This window comes from Toxotes jaculatrix, chromosome 17 (assembly GCF_017976425.1).
Source record: "Toxotes jaculatrix isolate fToxJac2 chromosome 17, fToxJac2.pri, whole genome shotgun sequence".
Lineage (NCBI taxonomy): Eukaryota > Metazoa > Chordata > Actinopteri > Toxotidae > Toxotes > Toxotes jaculatrix.
The window spans coordinates 9478332-9498275 of record NC_054410.1 but is presented as its reverse complement, the minus strand read 5'-3'; the positions used below and the strand labels follow the sequence as shown (position 1 = coordinate 9498275).

Below are 19944 nucleotides of genomic sequence, written 5' to 3'. Positions count from 1 at the left end.
TAAATCTCTACACAAGCAGCCTCTGAGTGCTGTATGATTGATTCATTGTTTGACAGTGACGCATCAGTTTATAAGTAGCACTTTACTGTTGTAGTTTGTCGAGGTGCAGCTAGTTTTAACTACTTTACATTCATTTTATTTAAAAGTAATTCACTGTCAAATGCAGTAAAATAAAAAGCACAATATTCTAGTGGAGTAGAAGTTTTAAGCAGCGTAAAAAATTAACTGAGTTACTTTCCACCATTTTTATTTATAAGAAGGCGAATTTTATTTATAAGATACACAAAGGAACTTTTTCACTAAAGACATTGTGACATGTCACAGTAGGAAAAGCACAGGTGCAAAGAATAAAATCACTGATGAATGAATTCCAATTAGCTGCTTTAGTTTCAGGTTTGCATGCTTGAATACGACAGCCATCGTTAATGTTATAAGTAACACCTGTGCTTTTCCTGCTGTAAGTCAAAATGTTTGGTGTTGTCGATTGTGAATCATGAGTACTTGCAGTCTCAAGACAGTTTAGTCTTAAAGGTAATTAATCAAGTAAAGAGTAAAAGGAAAGTAAAAATATCTCTTATTGTTAAAAGTTTAGTATCTGACAAGCATGCAAAGGGGAATCAAGAGCAGGTCTTGGTTTGTTTGTGGGATGTCATGAGTCAAAATGGTTGAGAGTCATGGGTTAACGCTGTCTCCTGCTTGTGTGGTTTAATCTGTCCTAAGTTCAGATGCAGGGAGGTGCTACCCTAACACACTGGTGCCTGTTTGGACCCTGGTACTCCTGAGCCTCAGTGCTGATGCCTGACCTGAATTAGTGCTGTGAAGTCAACCATAGAAATGACTCAGTGGCACTCCAGGCCAGTGGAGGTGGAGGAGGAAGATGGAGGAGTGAGAGTGACAAAGAGCTTTCACTGCCTACAACAGGTGTCATAGGAAAGGCTGAGGAGGATTCTGAATGTGTGAGTGCATCCAGGGGGTTGTTGAGGTCAAGTGTGCAGCTTTAAATAAAAGTAAAATTGGCACCTGCTTGGAAATTGTACATGCAATGTGGGGTTTTATGTAATTTAGAGAACTGATTCACATTGTTGACAAGATGTGCTAGCATGGCTGTAACATTGTACTGAAATATCCAAAACACTTTGGATATTACAGAGAAACATTTTCTCTGTTTCTGCCTCTTTAATCGAGCAATCAGTTGATGTGGGCTTGAGGCTATTATGAAAAATAACCTCACCATTCAACAGTTACACACTGCTCTGAGCCTATGGTTTACCAGGGAGGTGAAAATACCCGAGTGCTGCAGTCCAAAACCCCAGCTCAAATTACTGTTGTTACATCAAACATCTCCTTTGGTCACGATAATAATAACCGCAGCTCTGGGGGAAAACAAGGCCTGTGACGCTCGAGAGTGCATGGAAACAGAGGGGCACAGAGCCCTGAAATACAACTCTGCAGAGAAGCTCATAGCTCATGGTTGACCATTTTAATCCGACCCCCCCTCCCCCACCCCCTTTTTCATTCATCAGATCCCCCACTATGTGGAGCTGCTGCCAGGGACCCCCATCCATCCCCCTCACACAGTACCACAGACACTGGGAAGCAGCCAGACCTGCAATGAAGGAGGGTCACTGGAGGGTCAAAGCAGAAGCAGCCATGTTATTTTTCTACATGCCTGCATACGTATGGAAAGCTACACATCTGCAGGTGATGCAGGGCAGGAAGTAGTTGGTTCTTTGTTTAACATCTTTCAAAAATAAAGCACACTGATTCCAAGAATTATTTTCTGTCTTCTTTTAATAACAAAACAAATGACAGTATAAAAAAAAGATGTGATGACAACCATAATAAAATACTTAAACTGCTATGGCAACAAAAACATTCACAAATCTCTGGACATAGCTGTCTTTTTCTCTTTTAATACAAGCTATTTTCACTACACTCTGCAACCTAAATGATAGAAATTAAATTTACGAGGCATACAGCTACAGTACATAGCAATGTTTTGAGCCTTAAGACAACCACGACAAGGCCTCTGGAATGACAACAGAGGGAAATGCCTTTTTGCTTAGAAAAGCAAAACAGTTTTAGTGGATTGACACTGTGCTACTGAATTGGTCATATGCCTTGTGTAATATCTGGTTTGAGGTCATGTGTACATTTAGCTAAGAAGTTTCCAGACGTTTCCTTAACGTTCAGACAGGGGGCACATAAATAGATGCTAGAATCTTGAAAGCAAATTCCACACGGTATAGAATACACTGAATCACTCCAAGTACCAAAAGTAATGCCATGCTTCTCCTTTAAGACTGGGGAATCACACATTTATAAAGTTTATGATGAATTATTACTTGAGCATGTAATAAAGCTGAGATTTATTAAGTCCAGTCTTTATAGTAGGTTCCGTCTCTGTTGGTTAAATGTAGGTATATGGTATGTATATGCTCACATTTTCCTGGGAATGCTGACATCCCAAACTAAAAGTCTGAGGAACTGAAATGCTCAGTTCCACTATACCATTATACATTACATCCATTTTACATAAAACCAGAAAATAAACTCTAAAAGTGTCATTCATTTAGTGGGAAGGCAAAGAGGCAGAGTTGTGTCTGGGACTTTCAAGATCTTTCACATACAGAAATATCAGCAGTTTATGGGTAAACTTCTAATTTTCCTCATAAACTGCTATAGTAGGTTTGACAGTCCTGAGTTGGCAGAAACCATTTCAGACGCTGGGGGTGGGCTGAGCCTGCTGAGGGTTGCTGGCGGCTGTGGGAGTGGCCTGTCGGGGAAGCGTGTACATGGCACCGAGGAACTGATCTGCAATGCGTCCGGCCTCGCGGAGCCCGCTGAGCAGGGCGCCGTGGACTGTGGCCGGGTAATTCCTGATGGTGTGCTCACCAGCGAAGAACAAACGAGGGACGGGCTGAGAGGAAAGAGAAAAACCACACTGAGATCGATGTTGGATTGTCCCAGCATAATAAAGAATTTAAAAAAAACAGGGGACTGGTGAGAGGAGGGGGTTGGGCGTGTGGTAGTAAACTGCCAGAAGTCATCAGTCAACACATAAATACGACTTGTTCACATCAGTCAGCATGCCAACATCAAAACGGCCAAAAAAAAAACATCTGTGTTGGGGAAAGAAACTGCTCTGCTTGGGTTTGGTGGAATATTGTGGGCAGGCTGGGATGCCTTCTCTTCCTCACTTTCTCACACATGTATACACTCTCATTCTCACCCACACACAAACACGCATGCTGTTATCATCACCGGCACTATGTGCGTTTACCTGTGAGGCTCCTGGTATGGCGGGGCCAGGTGTGATGGGCTGTGCCATAAGGTCGTAGTCGTTGCCCGAAGAACCTGCTGCGACGTACGAGTAGGAGCCCCGTGCCCAGGGGTCAGCACGCCAGCGAGTGACCACAGTTTCTTTTGGCTGCCATGACAACAAACAACAACACACATTTTTTTTTTTTCTAAGACTTTCCGTGAAGATATTAGAGGGACCTGTAAACAGCTGGATGGCGAATAGTTCCAATGCTGGCCTCCATGCATATGATTTTATCCCATTTGAAACCATAAGCAAATGATTTATAGTGACTGGTGGTTTGGATACGGCTCAGCTTGCGAGTGCCTTTCACATATGCTTGCTGTGTAAAGTTGTGCTGGTTATGGGGGTCAATTCAGGAACGAATTTGACATTCCACTTAAAGTACTGGAAAAAAACAGAGAAAACCCTAATGATCGAGCTTAAAAAATATATAATTCGGCACTACTTTTCTGTAAACAGCAAACATCATGAAGTTGCCCTTGAACTAATCTGCCAGCTTTGCTGATTTTGTGGACGCTGACGTTTTGAAAGGGATAAACAATTTGGTATGAGGACTTGGGGGTAACTGAAAGAAGGAAGATGGACGAACCAATGCCATACAGAACATATTTACTAGTGTCTGGGTCTTTGTTTGTCATTGTTGATGTACGAACGTTTACCTGCGGCACAGAGCTGCTTCCAAATATTCCTTTGAGAATGGCCAGGCAGCGTCCGACAATAACATCATCACTGATGTTCTCCATGATGCCAGCTGCCTCACCAGCCATCAGGGCGAGTAGGATCGGGGCTGACAGGGAGAAAGGTCACACTTTGTTACAGACACATTTTTTTAAGAAATGGAAATGTGTATTACTGCCATTTCAATTCACAGTTGGTTATTTGTTTAGTCTAAAGGAAAGGTAGGGCCATTTAAGAAAGTACTGCACAGCCAAGAATCATGAATTATCCAATTCATGATATTAAAATCAGCAGTGTGACTGGAATAACAAGTGATCTCTTGCCACCTTTGTAGAGGTTCCAGAAGAGGAAGAGTTCGCCCCGACTTGCTGTGGTGGAGCCGACATGACCAAACAGGTTGACACTTGGATCCCAGAACACACGGTCAAAACACAACACCACCTTTAGGCAAGGAGGAACACAAAACGATTTTTTTTTTTTTAAAAAACTGTCACACAACAATCAAAGGGCTTATTTTAGTCAAAGCTCAACTGCCTGTGAAGTACATCTCATGCTCAGCACTTTCACTGCCAACATTAGTCACTGCTGTGTGAATGGCAGAGCGCCCTCTGCTGGAGATAAAGCGTTAGTAGCAGCTCAGATTGCATAACCATGCAGCACTTTCCTCTGCGCTGCAGCAGAATTAGGAGATAAACTACTCTGCTGCAGATGATGCTCAGCAACAGAGAGAGAGAGTAAGAGCTGGTGGGTGAGGAGTGACGCAGAGTGGGCACTCTGGTCGGATTATTAACACACTGGGGGAAAAAAAACATCTTTCTTTTGCACGCAACAGGCTCCGTCTCCATCTCCCCGCCCCACGACCTGCCCATGCCACTTCTTCTCTGTCCCACCCCTCCATCTTCGATCAGAGTACAGAACCAGGATGGAGCACCAAACCATTATCTAGTTAGAGGAAAGAGGGGAATCCTTGATGTCTGAGCTGCATACTAACACTAGACTGATTCAGCAAACACAGACAGAAAAGGGGAGGGAGGGAAATCAGTTGAATACAGAGGGGATGCTGACTTGGCAAGCTTAAATGAAAATGATACATGAACCTGCAAAGAAAAACAACAACAAATTCTGAATGCTCATTGTGTTTTGGCTGTAGGAGCCTCTCTAGAAGCTGAAGGTCAAGTTGCCAGCTTAAGGACACTGCAGCAGAAATAGCAGCAGGACATTTCCCTGCGGAACCAAATCCTCAGTCCTGTCGGAAACACACGGACGGGACACACTACATGATTTAAAACCTGCTTCTGATTTAGACTAGGGAAGCAGCTGACATGTTATCCTGTAGTGAAAAGGGGTTTATGATTTTAAATCTCTGTTCTCTCACCTGAATGTCATATAATGATTATACTTCAGACTAAAATCTGGACTAAGATGAATGTGATCCGGTACTTTGAGCTGGATAAGGAAGGAAGGAGGGAAGGAAGGCAGGAATGAAGGAAGCTTTTTGTGATAAGGCTTAAGCACCGTATGGCACTGTAAGCTTATTAAGAGGTCCAACCTTGTTGAGGTTGCCAAAGCCCATCCTCTGTATGGCAGATGTTTTCCACTCAGGCAACGGGGGAACAAACTGCACAGCAGGTGGCTGCTGCTTCAACACACCGAGGGGCAGGGTGCACAGCACAGCGTCACACTTGTATATGAAGGTCTGGGTCGTGGAGCGAGTGTTGACCGCTATCACCTCACAGCCTGGAGTTTGAACAGGTAAACAGCCATTTAAGACACACTGTACGTCCATATGAACATGAAGTATGAAATCCATAAAAGAACACACACAAACACAATTGTGAGCACGTACCAGATGCTGTGTATCGGACCTGTCGCACTGCTGTGTTTAGCTTGATATCCAAACCTTCAGCCAAGGCCACAGGAACACAAGAGTAGCCGTTCCTTACTGTCAGGTGGCTGCCAGTGAACTCAAAATCATCATCCTGTGGATAAATAAATAACCCGTCATCCCAGCAACACAATGAACTTCCTGTACTAACTGTAAGAGGCTTGAGGGTCTTTGCTACGCAAAACCACTATCAGGACTGCACAGTTGTGACATTTCAAAATGGGTGAATGTGAATACCTGATCCCAGTGCTTGAGAGAAAGGGTGGAGAGGGGTGTAGCGTTGGCAAACTCCAAGTTGGCAAAGTGCCAGTCTAGGATCTGCCGATCCCTGGATGACAGGTAAACATCACTGTGGGAAAGAAAGGAAAAGAAAGAGACACAGTGATGTATACTGACAGCTATTCAGACTTCAGAGACACAGCTTTACACAAGCCTGCTGATAATATTTAATCACATAACATTAACGGCAAACTAAAAAAACAGGCATATCACTACAGGGAACAACACTGGCAGAGATGTCCTGCTCAAGGCTGCAGGGCTGCAACAGGCAAACAGGTTTTATTACCATGAAGCACTGACTGTTTTCATTCTAGTTCCTGAACAGAACAGCTAATAAAAGAAGTCTTCATTAACAGGAACATCACACGTTAATGCACTGAACCAAACCAGAGCTGCCTCTGTTTGCAGCTGGATTCAAGTAAGTGAATCAGAGCCATATTAGATCGGGGATCATATTACAGAAATTGCTTAATGTGTGTGTAAACACAGTACTAGGCGATTATGCTAAAACATCCATGAGTTACCTGGGTGGATTTGCCTCCAGCTCCTGCAGCTTCTCCTCCAGTTTGACCTGCATCTCCACCAACTCATCATACTCCTACACACAAACAAGGCAAGCAGCAAGGAAATGAAACACTGTATATACACCTTAAATGAGAAATCGCTTGTTTTTCCAGAAATAACAATCACAAATAAGTACTGTAATTACATATTAATGATTTAAAAAAAAATACAAAAAAAAAAAAGAAAGAAAGAAAAGAAAAAGTGAAGAGTCTTAAGGAGCTGGTAATATCTTTAACTAGGTGTGAGTGTATGGCATGCACATGCATGTGTGTACAAGGTACACACCCAGAGGTTTTCAGGTCATGTAGAAAGGACAAGCAGTCTTGACAGAAAGGGCTGACTCAACCCATTCATCAGTTCACCACAACAGAATCAACTATGAAAGCAACGCAGACGCTGGCAATACCACCTACCAAGCCAGGCCCCCGGGACACAGCTACACTGAGTGAAGTCTACACCATTTCATCTAGATCTCTAGATTAATCTATATATCCCTGCCACAGCCTTTGCCTCGCTACCCTTAAAATCTCATTATATGGTGCAGTTATGCATGTCATGTGCACACGCACTCTCTTAAATGTCCATTCTGCCTTACTGAAAATGTGTGTGTGCATTCTCAGACATAAAGACAGTCAGACCGTGATTCAAGGCCTTGAAGTGGTTTCTCAGACAGCGGATGGGTCGCAGACAATTCCAGTTCAGACACCAGCTGTGTTTAAACCGACTAAAACCTCCTTCTAAAATACACACACAGCAATAGTGGAGGTGATTTGTCCGGAACCAAAAATAAAACGGCGGCACTCGCTCTAATAATACATCCTGTCGAGGCATTAAACCACTTAAACACAGCCTGTCTTGTTTGCTTAGACAGCACGGCATTAAAATTCTGCGAGGCACCCTGACCTAGTAGTCCATGAAATATCCCTTTCATATGCTGGTACTCCTTCAGCATAATAATACTTCTACAAATGAGCTGATCTTTGTTTATGACAAGTGTTATTTTTCAGAGCAAAGATAAAGCTTCTGTCCTGCTGTCCTTCTGTCCTGGTGGCGGTTGACCGTCTGATCTTGTGTTACACCCAATTATCAACCCAGGAAATCTAATACCCCTTATTTAAGTATTTCAGATTACAGTAACTGAAAACACACACACTGTGTATGACTCATAATACCACAAAACACAGTTGGAAATAATTAGCTTTTAAACTTAACTGCTGCAACTAGATTATATCAAGTCCGTTGCTTTGAGGAAGCAGTGAAAGTGTCACATGGGATCCTGTTCTGAACAACCAGTCAAGATAAATTTCAGCAGCTTGTTTGTGAGAAGTGTAAGACGATGTAAGAGCTCTTCTTTAACTTCCTCCTATGTCACCCTTCCGCTTTTTGATGATCACATTTCTTTCCTTCTCTGAAATCGTATTTGAGCTCACCTTGCAGAGTGCGGTGAGGTCGCGGTGCTTGCTCTTCACCAGGAACTCAGCTGTGATATCCCTGGGGGGTTTGACCTCACTGGCCTCTTTGTACTGCTGGTGGAGCTCCTTAACCCGTTCCTTAGTGCTCACCATCTGAAGGGAAAAGTGGGGTAAGGGGAGGGAGAGGAAGATAGTCATGAGATGATGGTGGATGACAGGAATGAAGGAAGAATTTGGGGCCACAAAGAATTATTCTCACCTTGTTGAGAAGATCCCTGAGATCTTCCTGAGTCTTTACAATCTTCTTCCAGTGTTCTATTTGTTCATCTTTTACATGCTTCTCCTGCAGCCTTCACACACACACACACACACACACACACACACACACACAAGGTTAGAATTAGTGTTTGTGTATATCTGTGTATATCTCTTCTTTGACTTCGCGTGTGCAGGATGCATCTGTCACCATCTCCCGTGCATAAGCTCATGTTGTGCAAACCATACTCACTGTATGACCACCTCCAGGGCCTGTCCCAGAGAAACAGGTTTGTTGTTGAGGAAGTTGAAGTCCAGCTGGTGGCTGAGGAAGGAGGTGGCCTCCAGCAGTCTGTTGAACTCTTGCTCCACCATTTCGTCTTTTTCTTTTGGCACCTGGTCACACACACACACGATCACACGACAAGGAGCTATCACTCACACTAATGACAGCAGAGATTTACTCTATAAAAATAAAATAGTCTGAAAAGCATGCCAGATTTAACTACAACTAAAGGCACATTTTTGACTAAATATTATCACCAATAAAAAAAAAAAAAAAAAAAACAGAATTCCACAAAACACTTTCATGTTTTGTCTTGATGGAAACATGCAGTTACAGATTTAAACATGCTTCCAAAGTTATCGAATATGGACACCATGCAAGGATAGCAACAGTTTTGGAGAAACTTACTGAGACACAAATCCACACTTGATTATTCTTGACTCATTTGAACAGAGCAATATATATATGTTTCACAATAAATGTTTATCTCCACAAGCTATTAGATTATTTATACAGTATTTCTATTAGCACCAGTTAGGGTTCAACTTTGCATCATCTGAGAAGACTTTCTCACAAATGTAAACGGAACCATGCAACATTTTAAAAATTAAACCAAGTCTTCTTATTGTGTGGATATTCCCTTTAATAAACAATGGTAAGTAGCATGTTTAGTATAATTTTCCTACTCTAAGCTCATGGATGTGAAATGGTGAGTTACATGGAGTACAATGAAAAAGAAATGGAGATGAAATGGTGTCTTTTATAGGTGGCTCAGTTAGGTAAGGAATGTATTATGTAAATAAACCAATACATACACTTGTGCACCGTTCACCCTTTAGTAGTTCACCAAAAGATGAACAGGGAAGGAGGTTGAGAAGTCAAGAGGGGAGGGGGGAGAGAGAGAGAGAGAGAGAGAAAATATTAAGTAAACACAACTTTAAGCTCAAACAGGTTTGCACACAAATGAAACATGTACATTTAATTTGCCTTTTCCTGAAGAGGAGGAAACCAGTTACATATGATGTAGATGATTCAAGAGCCCTGCTGGTTAGGCTCTACTTCAATGGAAGTGCCCCGAACATGAACCTAAACATCCTACTACTGTTGCTGCCACTTGACGGACAGAACAAAAAATAAAAACACTGTTTATTTCTAATTTAATGACATTAGGCTATATCCGTTTTCTGTTCTGCTCTGAAGGGAACAGGAGCTGTTGTTGATGACACGCAAGGGTAAGCAGTTTAATGCATCCACCATTCATTGTGCTTTTGTGGCTTATGGAAAGCCAGATCACCCGCCTCAGGACAACAACAGGCTTGGAGAACAGCTATAAACCCAAAAACAGAGCATTCGGCGCCAAGAGGGAACTCTTGCACATTTATAAACATCTTCTGTTGAAGGAAGTAAACAACACAAGGTTCTGGTTTGAAAAAAATGGAGTTGAGACATACATATCTAATGCAGATGTAGCTACAGCGCCCTGCTGTTTGTAAGAGAACTTGACCTGATGCAGAGCTGAAAACGTCAGTTCGACTGAAGCATGCATATCTTTTTCAAGCATTAGATGGCTAGATTAAATCACATGCGCGCCTCTGCTGCCATTAGCCTCTTGCCATGTATCAAGCTGTGAAGTAATTTCAAAGCTTTATGAGGAAACCTGGGATATTTACAAAAAAAAAAAAGAGTTAAGAGAAAATTAAGCCTTTTTACAGCTACGGTAAATATTTAATCACCCATAAGGCATTTCAGGATTTTACTTGTTAAATGTGAGAACATCCTGAGGAGCCTGACTGTGGCAGGATACTGGATGAGAGGCAACTCAGTTCAGTCATTAAGATAATTCATTATACTCACAGCCTGGCCATTGGCTTCATACAGCGGACACTTCTGTTTGATCTTGGCCAGCTCCATGTTAACCTGCTTACTGATCACTGCCATGGGATTCCCTCCTGAATGAGCAAACACACAAAACTGACAGTGACACAGCATACACACAGGCAATATCACCCTCTACAGGTGGATCCAAGTAACTGCAGAACCTCTATGAGAAAAGGACCATTTTTTGGCTCTGTTAAAGCAGTGACCTCTAATCAGGTGCTACTGAGAACCAAGTGCATGTTTTTCCATTCCTGCCAAAGAGAGAAACCTGATTCTTACCCAGGCCTGTCACCACCATGGCTCCCAGATCAGCAACATAGTTGCCCTTCCTAAATGTGGCAACTCTGCCTCCAACACGGTCCTGCATTGAAAGTATTTTTTTTTTTTTTGTGGTAAACTTGAAGCAGTTATAAAATTATAAAAAGCAAATTAGGTTTACATTACTCGGCCGGTTATCAACCACACACTCAAAAAATTTAAATATATGAAATCAAGTGCAGTACTATCAATTATTCAAATACACTGATGTTTTACAATCATAAAGCAATTTATGCCAACAGCTGGTCAAGAAAATGTGACAAAATATCAAATATATTTGAAATAACAGATTAATAAAAACTCTGCTGGTGACCTACCCTGGCCTCTAAAACTGTAACATCCATCCCAAAGCTCTGCAGCTGCCTGGCTGCAGCTAGGCCCGACACACCCCCACCAATAACTATAACCTTCCCGGTCTTCTTAGCTGTAATGACAAGCAAAGAGTAAATTAATTAGGTATTATTACACCACTGACCATTCCAAGGTCAATGCATATACACAGTAGATGACAGCTTTTGTAAACCTGATGTTTTTTTTGGTGAAAAATGAAGAAGATATTTTTGCTTTTCATTACCAACTTTTGATGAATGAATAGTGCTATTTAACCGGCACAATTAATGAAGTGAACTCACTGGGTAAAGGCTTGACCCTCTTGTAAATGCCAAAGTTAATGAGTCCATGCCTCTCTAAGTAGCTGTGTATCCTGTGGACCAGCACAGCATCACCTAAAGAGAGAACAAAAGTACATTAAATCTCAGCTTCTATATGACTACATTGTTCTTGAAAAACATAGAAATGAAAATGTAGAAAAATAAAGGTGACAGGTGATGTTTAATTTAATGTCTCACTGTTGTATGGAGCTTCAAGCTGTTGTGCTGTGGCCTCAAAGGTCAGCTGGATCTTAGGGTTGTCCAGCCACAGTTGGAGCTGGATGAGGTTAATATGAATTAAGATACAATAGTAAATATGCTTAAAAACTATTCTCTCATAGTCCTTAGTCTCTGAACACTAAGTAATGTGTTTAGATTGGTACTTACTGTACGGTTGCGGATGTAAAGGAAAACCTTCTGAGTCTGCTGGGGACCACTGATGATGTCAGGGAAGCAGGCGGCCTCCTGGGATGTCATACGATCATGAGGAAGACGACTTTGGAAAGCGGCTCCTTCGACACCTAAAATTAAATATGAATGTATACAGAGTGTCATTCAGGGTCAAATAAAGACCAAAACAAAGAAGCATTTATGTGCAGTGAGTTCCAAATTAAAACTGAACACAAGGTAGATTTTCAGTAAACGCCTTAATGTCAGTAGAGATCAATCTCTACATTCTTGTATAAAGATAAAAGCTGTTTATCTGAATTTTTAAATTAAGCACTTTCAGTTTCCTTCCTCAGCAAAGCCTTCAGTTTCATCTCACTTCTTTGATATGATGCCTCAAGTTGCAGACTCACCCGATGGTTCCTCTGGTTCACTGTCATTTTCTTCCTCTACTGGTGGAGCTGGAGGAGGGATGACCTGCTTCCTCTCTTTCTCTGCCTTGGCATTCCTCTCCTCCTCAGAATAATATTCGTCCTCCGACAGATTGGCCAGGCTCTCGTCCATCTCGCGGTACTCCACCTGCAACAGTAGGCACAATAAAAGCATCATTAAAACCAGCATTAATAGTTCTGATTAGGTGTACTCCCACTTCATTTAAAGTGCCAAAACCTGTCCAGGAGTAAAGAAACAAATATCATGAACATAAGCCTGCAAAAACTATGAGAAATCACTTCTGTTTCTAATTTCCACTAAGTTACCTAAAGTCTGAATGATGATGATCACGTGTTGATCCTTCACTCAAACAAATGTTCATAGAATAAAGTGAATTTTGCCAGTGCCAAATTACACTAATTTTCTGGCAAAGCCGTTCCCTCCTGGAGCGTGCAGAAACCTAAAATGTTTACTTTTGCTCGCTTCCGTCGACTCGTCCTGCGGACTTCAGCTGAGTCCTGGTCCGCTCCTCCAGGACCTGACTGGTGGGGCAAAGGGGCTCCTCCTTGTTCCCCACTAGGGGATGACCTCTCCTTCTTCTTTGCATCCATAGCTCCTGCAGCGGAGGCTGAGGGACCAGTCTGAGAATCAGATATCTGGGCCCTGTCACCTCCTGCTGCGCCAGCAGAGGATGAAGAGGAGGAGGAAGAGGAGCCAGCGTCTGACTTCTTGCTAGACAGCATTATGGAGGATGTTGGAGGCCTCTCCTGAAGAAATAAGAAACAGGAATGAGATGGAAACATTTACAAATGAAACATACACCAGCCCAAGTTACACATTTTTTTTTTAAGTGAAATGGCTGAAATGTATGTTCAAAACAGAATAACCAATGAAAGAATTTTGCAAACTATTGGATGAAAATGAGTTGTGTGTGTTGGGAAAACAAATAGAAAAAAAAAATTACATGTCTACCATTTGCAGCATTCCCACTTGAGAACACAAATTTGTATGAAAATTTGATAACGTATAAAGCCTACAAAATCCTTGCCAAATTGTTATCTTGCTCACTTACTAGTGCTTTGGTTAACAAATTAATAATAATCATAAACATAAGATTAAATTCCCTGCGTGAACTGGTCACTTGGCTGTTGCTGAATGCACCTGCTACAACAGACTAACAACCACCAAATACTACTGGGCTAATCACCCAAAATTGTCACATCTGTATCACTGAATGGTTTAAATAATGTTAACTGTGCATGAATGTCATGGTTTTATGAAATGAGGTCTCCATGGTACAGTAACCTTGTCTTGTTTTACCCATTTCTCCGTGCACCTGGTAATATCCATTCAAACACTAAGAAATGAAGACAGAACCAGAAATATAGTTACGAACAGGACCAACTGAGCAAAAATGTTGGCCTTTCACATTACAGGGAATTAAATCTAACGTTGATAAACGCTTTGAAAACAAATATCCACTGAATAAAACAAAATAATTTCACAATATGTGTTTTAGTGTGCGTCAATTCTGTAACAAGACTAAATTAAATTATTCAAGTCAGACTGCCCACTCAGGAAATCTTGAAAAGGCTGAACGTGTGCCCTTCAATCAGAAACCTCTGATGTGCCCAGACCGTTAGTATATCTTTGATTCCCATCTTAACCAAATGGACCAATGTTAGCTAGCAAGCTAATTGTAACGCTAGCAGCAGAATGCTATGGCTATCACCGTTAGCTTGCGTTAGCAAATGGTAGCTTTTCTTCTTGCCATCGATGCGCAAATAGACATCGGAAGACATAAACACAATCATTTAATATCACTGCAACAGACGCTGCGCTGCAAACATAGATCTAACTCGCTTATACATGTATCTTCTTTCAAATGCATCTTACGAGCCCATGCTAGGTTAGTTAACACCGCTAACAATAGACGGTGGCTAGCACCAGCACTGGCACAGTAGCAGGTGCGAGCTAGTGAAAAAAGAAAGCGCCGGCCTCGCTGGCAAAGGGATCTATTTTTATAAACAGACACTGGGATTCTTGGTAAACATTCCTACACCGGGAGCCAACGTTTTAGGAAATAAAAGTGAGAATTACACTGAAAATATCAGCATTACCTCTCAGTCCTCCGAATATGTCAACACAAAGACGGCACAGTAACAGCTTGCCCACTCTCAATGAAGTCTTTCGTGATTGGTGGATCGAAAACGTTACTCAACACCACCCAGCAAATCGATTGGTCAAAATAACTGTCAATCCAAAAGAAGGCTGAGATGACTTACTACAGTTCTGCGATGGACCTTTTTTTTTGGTCACGTCTTGCACAATGTTTTTCAAATCCCTATCCGCGTTGTTAGCGAATTTAAAGTGAAAAAAATATATATGGGTTTAATTTGCCTCTTGTGCCTGACTGACTGGGGTTCACAGTTACCGTCCCACTTCACTTTCTTTCACTGTTTGAGGAACGACAAAACTGATCCCAGATCGGGGCATGTCTGCCCCACAGACAAACTGACGTCAGCCTGGGGGACGAGCAGAGTGAGAGGGAAGGTGGGGGTTGACAGGTAAAGGTGTTCTGCGTCGTCGCGCCTACTACTCAGGGAAGCATACCAATGTTTTGTTGACTCCTTTGTTTTTCCATTTTGAGCCAACTGTAAGTAAGTAACACCTCAAATCTCGATTCCAATCCATAATATACATTTATTTCTTTGTGCCTCAATTTAACTGTTTCTCTCAACCAATTTAAACGTGAACAAAAGTCCGCTCTGTGTTTTGCTCTCGGCTAAAATGGGTGTTGCTTGTAGATAGGTTTCAAGATTTTTGCATGTGATATGAAGCCTTTTAGGGATGGCTGGGTTTATGTTGGGTTTTAAATAAGATATCAACCAAGATCAATTATTGCTGTTGTATGCGTCACTCTACATTAAGTCAAAACGAGAGTAAGACACCAAAGAGGTTGGGAAATTATTAATGCTCATCTTGGCTAAATTGGAAAGTGTTTCACATGTTTGCCTTGGCTGTTATATAATAAACTTGAAGTAATGGACAGTACATACCATAAACAAGTACAAACTGGAGATGTGATTTACATTCTATCCAACAGAAACAAGAAAATGGTGAAAAAAGAGCAGGAGTCAGCCAACCGGCCTGACAACACTGCCTTCACTCAGCAGAGACTTCCGGCATGGCAGCCTATGCTCTCCGCTGGCATTGTCATCCCAGGGTTCGTCCTCATTGGTCTGGCATTCATCGGCATTGGCGTCGCTCTCTTTGTCACTTCACGGAGCATCCAGGTGTTGGAGGTATGACTGCCTGCTGAAAGCATTAATCAGTCTTGTGTCCTTCAGAGAATTAATTAAGGTTCAGCTGTCACCAGCAAAAAAATGGGGACAAAGAAAAGAAATTTTCAGTTAATGTTAAAATGATCTGATTTCAATGCTGGGATGATATTTTTGGTTTGTGACCGACTAAATTCTCACAGACTTGTTGCTTGTAAATGATACGTATTTGTGAGTTTAACGAGGTGTGGTGTCTATAACAGACAGTGGAGATAGGTGTTGTAGCCATCAATAATAAATAACCTTTTGTGTTCTTTCCCACACAGATAGACTACACTGGAGTTGAGCAAAACTCCCCGTGCTTCCGGTGCACTGACCCAAATAACAAGAACTGTGTGTGCACAGTGAAGTTCTCGATTGACAGCCTCTTTAAGGTTGCAGTGGAGCTTTGCACACAGTCACACACAAACAGTACTTTTATGATGATGTCAGCTTGAGCTTTACTCCTGCCTCTGACCCTTGACTGTGTTTTTGTGAATCTGTTTTCCTCCACAGGGGCCTGTGTTCTTTTATTATGGTTTATCCAACTATTTCCAGAACTACAGAAAGTATGGTGTGTCTAAAGATTATAACCAGCTGTCTGGAGACCTGAGCTACTTTACGGTGAGCTAACAACATAGGATATTGACAACAATGTTTTTAATTTCAAAGGGGAAAACACAATCCATGTGTGCTCAATTTAGATAAAACAATTTTTGTATTGTATTGAGCAAACTAAGTTGTCATTGGTGCATTGGTGGTACCTCTGGTCATTTCCCACCTGTAATACAAAGGAAGATTTCAGACTATTTATTTGAGCAGTGAAAACATTGTGTTCTGTCTCTCTTGAAGCAACCCAGTGAATACTGTGCTCCCTATCAGTATGATAGCAACAACAAACCAATTGTACCATGTGGGTCAATAGCAAACAGCATGTTCAATGGTAGGTAAAGGCATTTAAAATCACTACATGTAATTTTGAATTAAGTTTATTTGCTGTCTTAAGGAAGTATTAATTCTTGTTTTGTTTGTTGTTTTAAAGACACCTTCAATCTGTATCAAATTGTGAATGGGGTAAATAAGCAGGTGCCTTTGGATGGAAAAGGGATTGCTTGGTGGACAGACTACAATGTTAAATACAGAAACCCCACTGTCACACCTCTGAAGAATGCCTTCAACGGTAATAACTGTTGTTTAGTATAGTAAATAGTGGGCTATGGGGCTGTTAAGAGGTACTTTTAGAAAACATCACATTATAACTCACATTGTAGTTAACATTTTGAAATCATGATAGATGATTAAAACTTTGACTTTCAGGTACTGTGAAACCCATATTTTGGCCCAAACCTGCTTACGAATTGGACCCGTCAGACCCTGCCAACAATGGCTTCATCAACCAAGATTTCCTGGTGTGGATGAGGAGAGCGGCACTGCCAAATTTCAGAAAGCTGTATCGCCGAATCACTGAGGGTGATTATGCACAGGGTCTGCCAGCTGGAAACTACTCCCTTGAAATTGCCTACAGTATCCTTACCCATGATACAGACATATTGTTGAGTTAAAGGATTGTGCTTGGATTACAACCAGTCGTCACAGAATGAAAATGAATGAAAAAAACAGTAAAATATAAGCACTACAGATTTTGGTCAGAATAAGCTGATAAGATGAAAGACAGAGGAAACAGAATCAACTTTAAAATGAATTTTATTCAATTAAGAGAGAAAGTAAATCATCCAAACACATCATCACAAAGTACGGCTTTTTGGTTGAATGTCACATATGTAGAAGAGCAATCTTTGTAAAATTCAATTAAAATAGCATATAAGTCCCAATAATAAACCAATCCTCAGGTGATAATCTTATACAAATTAAGTAGCATGCTTTAATGGTTTTAATGGTTTTAATCTGCATGGGAAGATTTACAGACATCCAAATCAGCCTTAAGGGATCAGGCCTTGGAATCACCACGTTTCGTGTCACATTACACCCATTGCAGCTTGGTCTAACTTGTTTTACTGGTTGGGTGTGGTTCTGTTTTTAACAAAGCAGAGTGAACACAATGACTAAGGAGTTCGTTTATAGGAGAGAAAAACAGGCAAATTTTCTGACGCAAGTAAATGAGTTAGACAAATAATTTGTTATGTGATTGATTGGCATCTACAAGGACAAAGGTCCTCAGAGGAAATGTTTATTTTACTTAAAGGACTATACCACTGCGTTCCCATCTTTAAATTCTTTAACTATAAATCATGTATATGTTTTTCTGATTATTTCCAGTCAGCTCAAGAAAGCTTTAGGATGACTAATTGAAAAATACTGGAGTGAATGTTGGTCAGTGGATGCCTAGAAAAATACATTCAAATTTCTTAAAAACAGCATGGTACATGATTTGTAGTAAATGTGCTAAAACATGCTAAATCAGTTGTATGGTATGGTTTGCATGTATGCAATGGTCCTTAGTGAAAGTATTAGCATGATGCTAATATTTTTTGTTTTCTGTAATTCTCTGTATTTCCTTTCTTGGTGTACATCCTTGACAGTTTCTCCCCCAGACTATCCTGTTCTGAGCTTTGAAGGCAGAAAGAAGGTGGTGTTCAGCAATGTGTCCTGGATGGGTGGCAAGAATGAGTTCCTGGGTATTGCCTATCTCGTGATTGGTTCAATGTGTGTCGTCATGTCCATAGTCATGCTCATCGTCTATGCTAAATTCAAGTTCCCTGAGGAGGAATGATCGCCTAATCATGGACTGTAGTAGAGTGGGGGTTTATCTACCCAATCAACATTTTTTATTTTCTTTTTTTTTCCTTTTTACTCAAAGTTCATTTCTCACATAAAGGACAGTATAGAACTAGAATCACCTATGTACTGAAATCTCGTGTTATTCTGGACATGAAGACATCTCCTAAGGTGCAGACGAAGCCTGGTGTCATTTTGTGAGGAAGAACTTAAGTTTCTAAATTGACTGGAAAACAGGAACCGGCTTTGCGGACACCGTGGGATTCTTTCCACTTCGCACATATACGTGTCTGTAAGCACATCTGTGAAGTTAGGCTCTCCTTTCTACCAAAATAATGCTTCCACCATGAATCTTACGAGGTGAAGGCAGAATTGGCATACAGTCTGCATGGACCAGTAATTGGTTGACAAATGACATACATATGCTCTTTTGTAAATAATGAAATGAGAATTTTATAGTTAAAGCAGTTTGGTTTCTGCCGCTTTACTTTGTTATTATGCCATACCTGGGTTTGGCAGGGTGTTTTTCTCATTCACATGCTGTATTTCTTAAACTTGTTCTTACATCATCACAAAATGAGCTTCCTCCTCATTATAGGTCAGTAACAATATCAAAGCCATAAATCATTTTGATAAGTTATTTGATACTGGAAAAGAAGTTACATTTTAGTGTACGTCTGTGGGATTTGTAATGTAACTTGCAAATTAAATTGTGAATATGTTGCTGTGCTATCTCAGGGATATGGTGTACAGGCTATCCAGCTTTATCAATTTTAACTGTGATTATTCTTTGAAACTGAGATTTTACTCTTCATGCTGATATTTATTAAATAAAACACCACCAAAACATTATGTGACAGTCCTCCTTGTCTCATTAGGACACTCCTATGGGTGACAGGACCATGCTTTGTTTTGATCATTTTTAACAGCCTGTGTAGGATTCAATGGAAATGCAGATGCAAATTTCCCCTAGTGATGAGTTTTTACCCTTTAACCACTTTATTATGGCTTTAGAAGTTCTTATTTTTTATGCCTAGTCCCCAAAAGCCCAATTCCATGGATCACATGCAATATTTATTATCAAATGTATTATATGTATATGTATATATTAAGCCAAACTTTATTTCCCCTGGTAGGTCTGCCTTTTCAGCTGACTCATGTCCACGCTCCAGGTACACATTCATTCTGATCGGATCTGGGTGATGAAATTTAGAAAATATATAGGACTAATGAGTTACAAGGTGCACAACAAATTTAGTCAACTCATTAATTCTTGATAGCATGAGTCTGCAAAACGTACTTTTTATGCTAACACAAGTCACAGTGACAGTGACAAAGGCTATCACTGGCTCATAGCAGTTGTCATTTCTTAACATAAAATTATAACAGAATCAGTAATACCAAATTTAAAGGTTTGTAACTTTATTGGAAATCGTAATTTAGGAGGATTTATTGCTGCATCATTGAAGACAACTCCCTTTCTCCCCCTATCTGTTGCAAGCGCTCAAAACAAAGACGAAGGAAAAAGTCAACTGCATT

General features: G+C 40.9%; 3 protein-coding genes across 9 annotated transcripts in view; 2 read left to right on the top strand and 1 right to left on the bottom strand.

Annotated features, from left to right (window-relative positions):
• luzp1 (leucine zipper protein 1) overlaps positions 1–1664 on the top strand; it is a 56512-nt gene extending 54848 nt beyond the window's left edge. The window contains exon 9 of the mRNA XM_041060413.1: positions 1524–1664. The gene's annotated coding sequence lies outside the window, so the exon portion shown is untranslated. The remainder of the gene's footprint in view (positions 1–1523) is intronic.
• Positions 1665–1773: 109 nt separating this feature from the next.
• Positions 1774–14790, bottom strand: kdm1a (lysine (K)-specific demethylase 1a). Of its 6 annotated transcripts, none has more exons than XM_041060246.1 (22): positions 14470–14530; positions 13670–13706; positions 12823–13116; positions 12331–12499; positions 11918–12051; positions 11729–11807; positions 11513–11605; positions 11198–11304; positions 10842–10923; positions 10539–10633; positions 9500–9517; positions 8652–8794; positions 8403–8493; positions 8162–8296; positions 6692–6765; positions 6126–6237; positions 5850–5982; positions 5553–5740; positions 4330–4444; positions 3985–4112; positions 3284–3430; positions 1774–2920 (listed from the first exon to the last, which is right to left on the bottom strand). In XM_041060246.1, the coding sequence occupies exons 2-22, from the start codon at positions 13697–13699 to the stop codon at positions 2720–2722; spliced, it is 2568 nt and encodes an 855-aa protein (XP_040916180.1). In that variant the 5' UTR covers positions 13700–13706; positions 14470–14530; the 3' UTR covers positions 1774–2719. The 6 variants fall into 6 exon arrangements, with proteins under 6 accessions (XP_040916180.1, XP_040916177.1, XP_040916178.1 ...); XM_041060243.1 differs by having other exon boundaries at positions 13655–13706; positions 14470–14503; XM_041060244.1 differs by having other exon boundaries at positions 12331–12496; positions 13655–13706; positions 14470–14503.
• A 76-nt stretch (positions 14791–14866) lies between these two features.
• Positions 14867–19257, top strand: tmem30b (transmembrane protein 30B). 2 transcript variants are annotated; one of them, XM_041060251.1, is made up of 8 exons: positions 14867–15005; positions 15456–15654; positions 15957–16064; positions 16186–16293; positions 16522–16612; positions 16712–16849; positions 16987–17193; positions 18222–19257. In XM_041060251.1, the coding sequence occupies exons 2-8, from the start codon at positions 15466–15468 to the stop codon at positions 18398–18400; spliced, it is 1020 nt and encodes a 339-aa protein (XP_040916185.1). In that variant the 5' UTR covers positions 14867–15005; positions 15456–15465; the 3' UTR covers positions 18401–19257. The 2 variants fall into 2 exon arrangements, with proteins under 2 accessions (XP_040916185.1, XP_040916183.1); XM_041060249.1 differs by having other exon boundaries at positions 14879–15009.
• Positions 19258–19944: the final 687 nt, after the last annotated feature.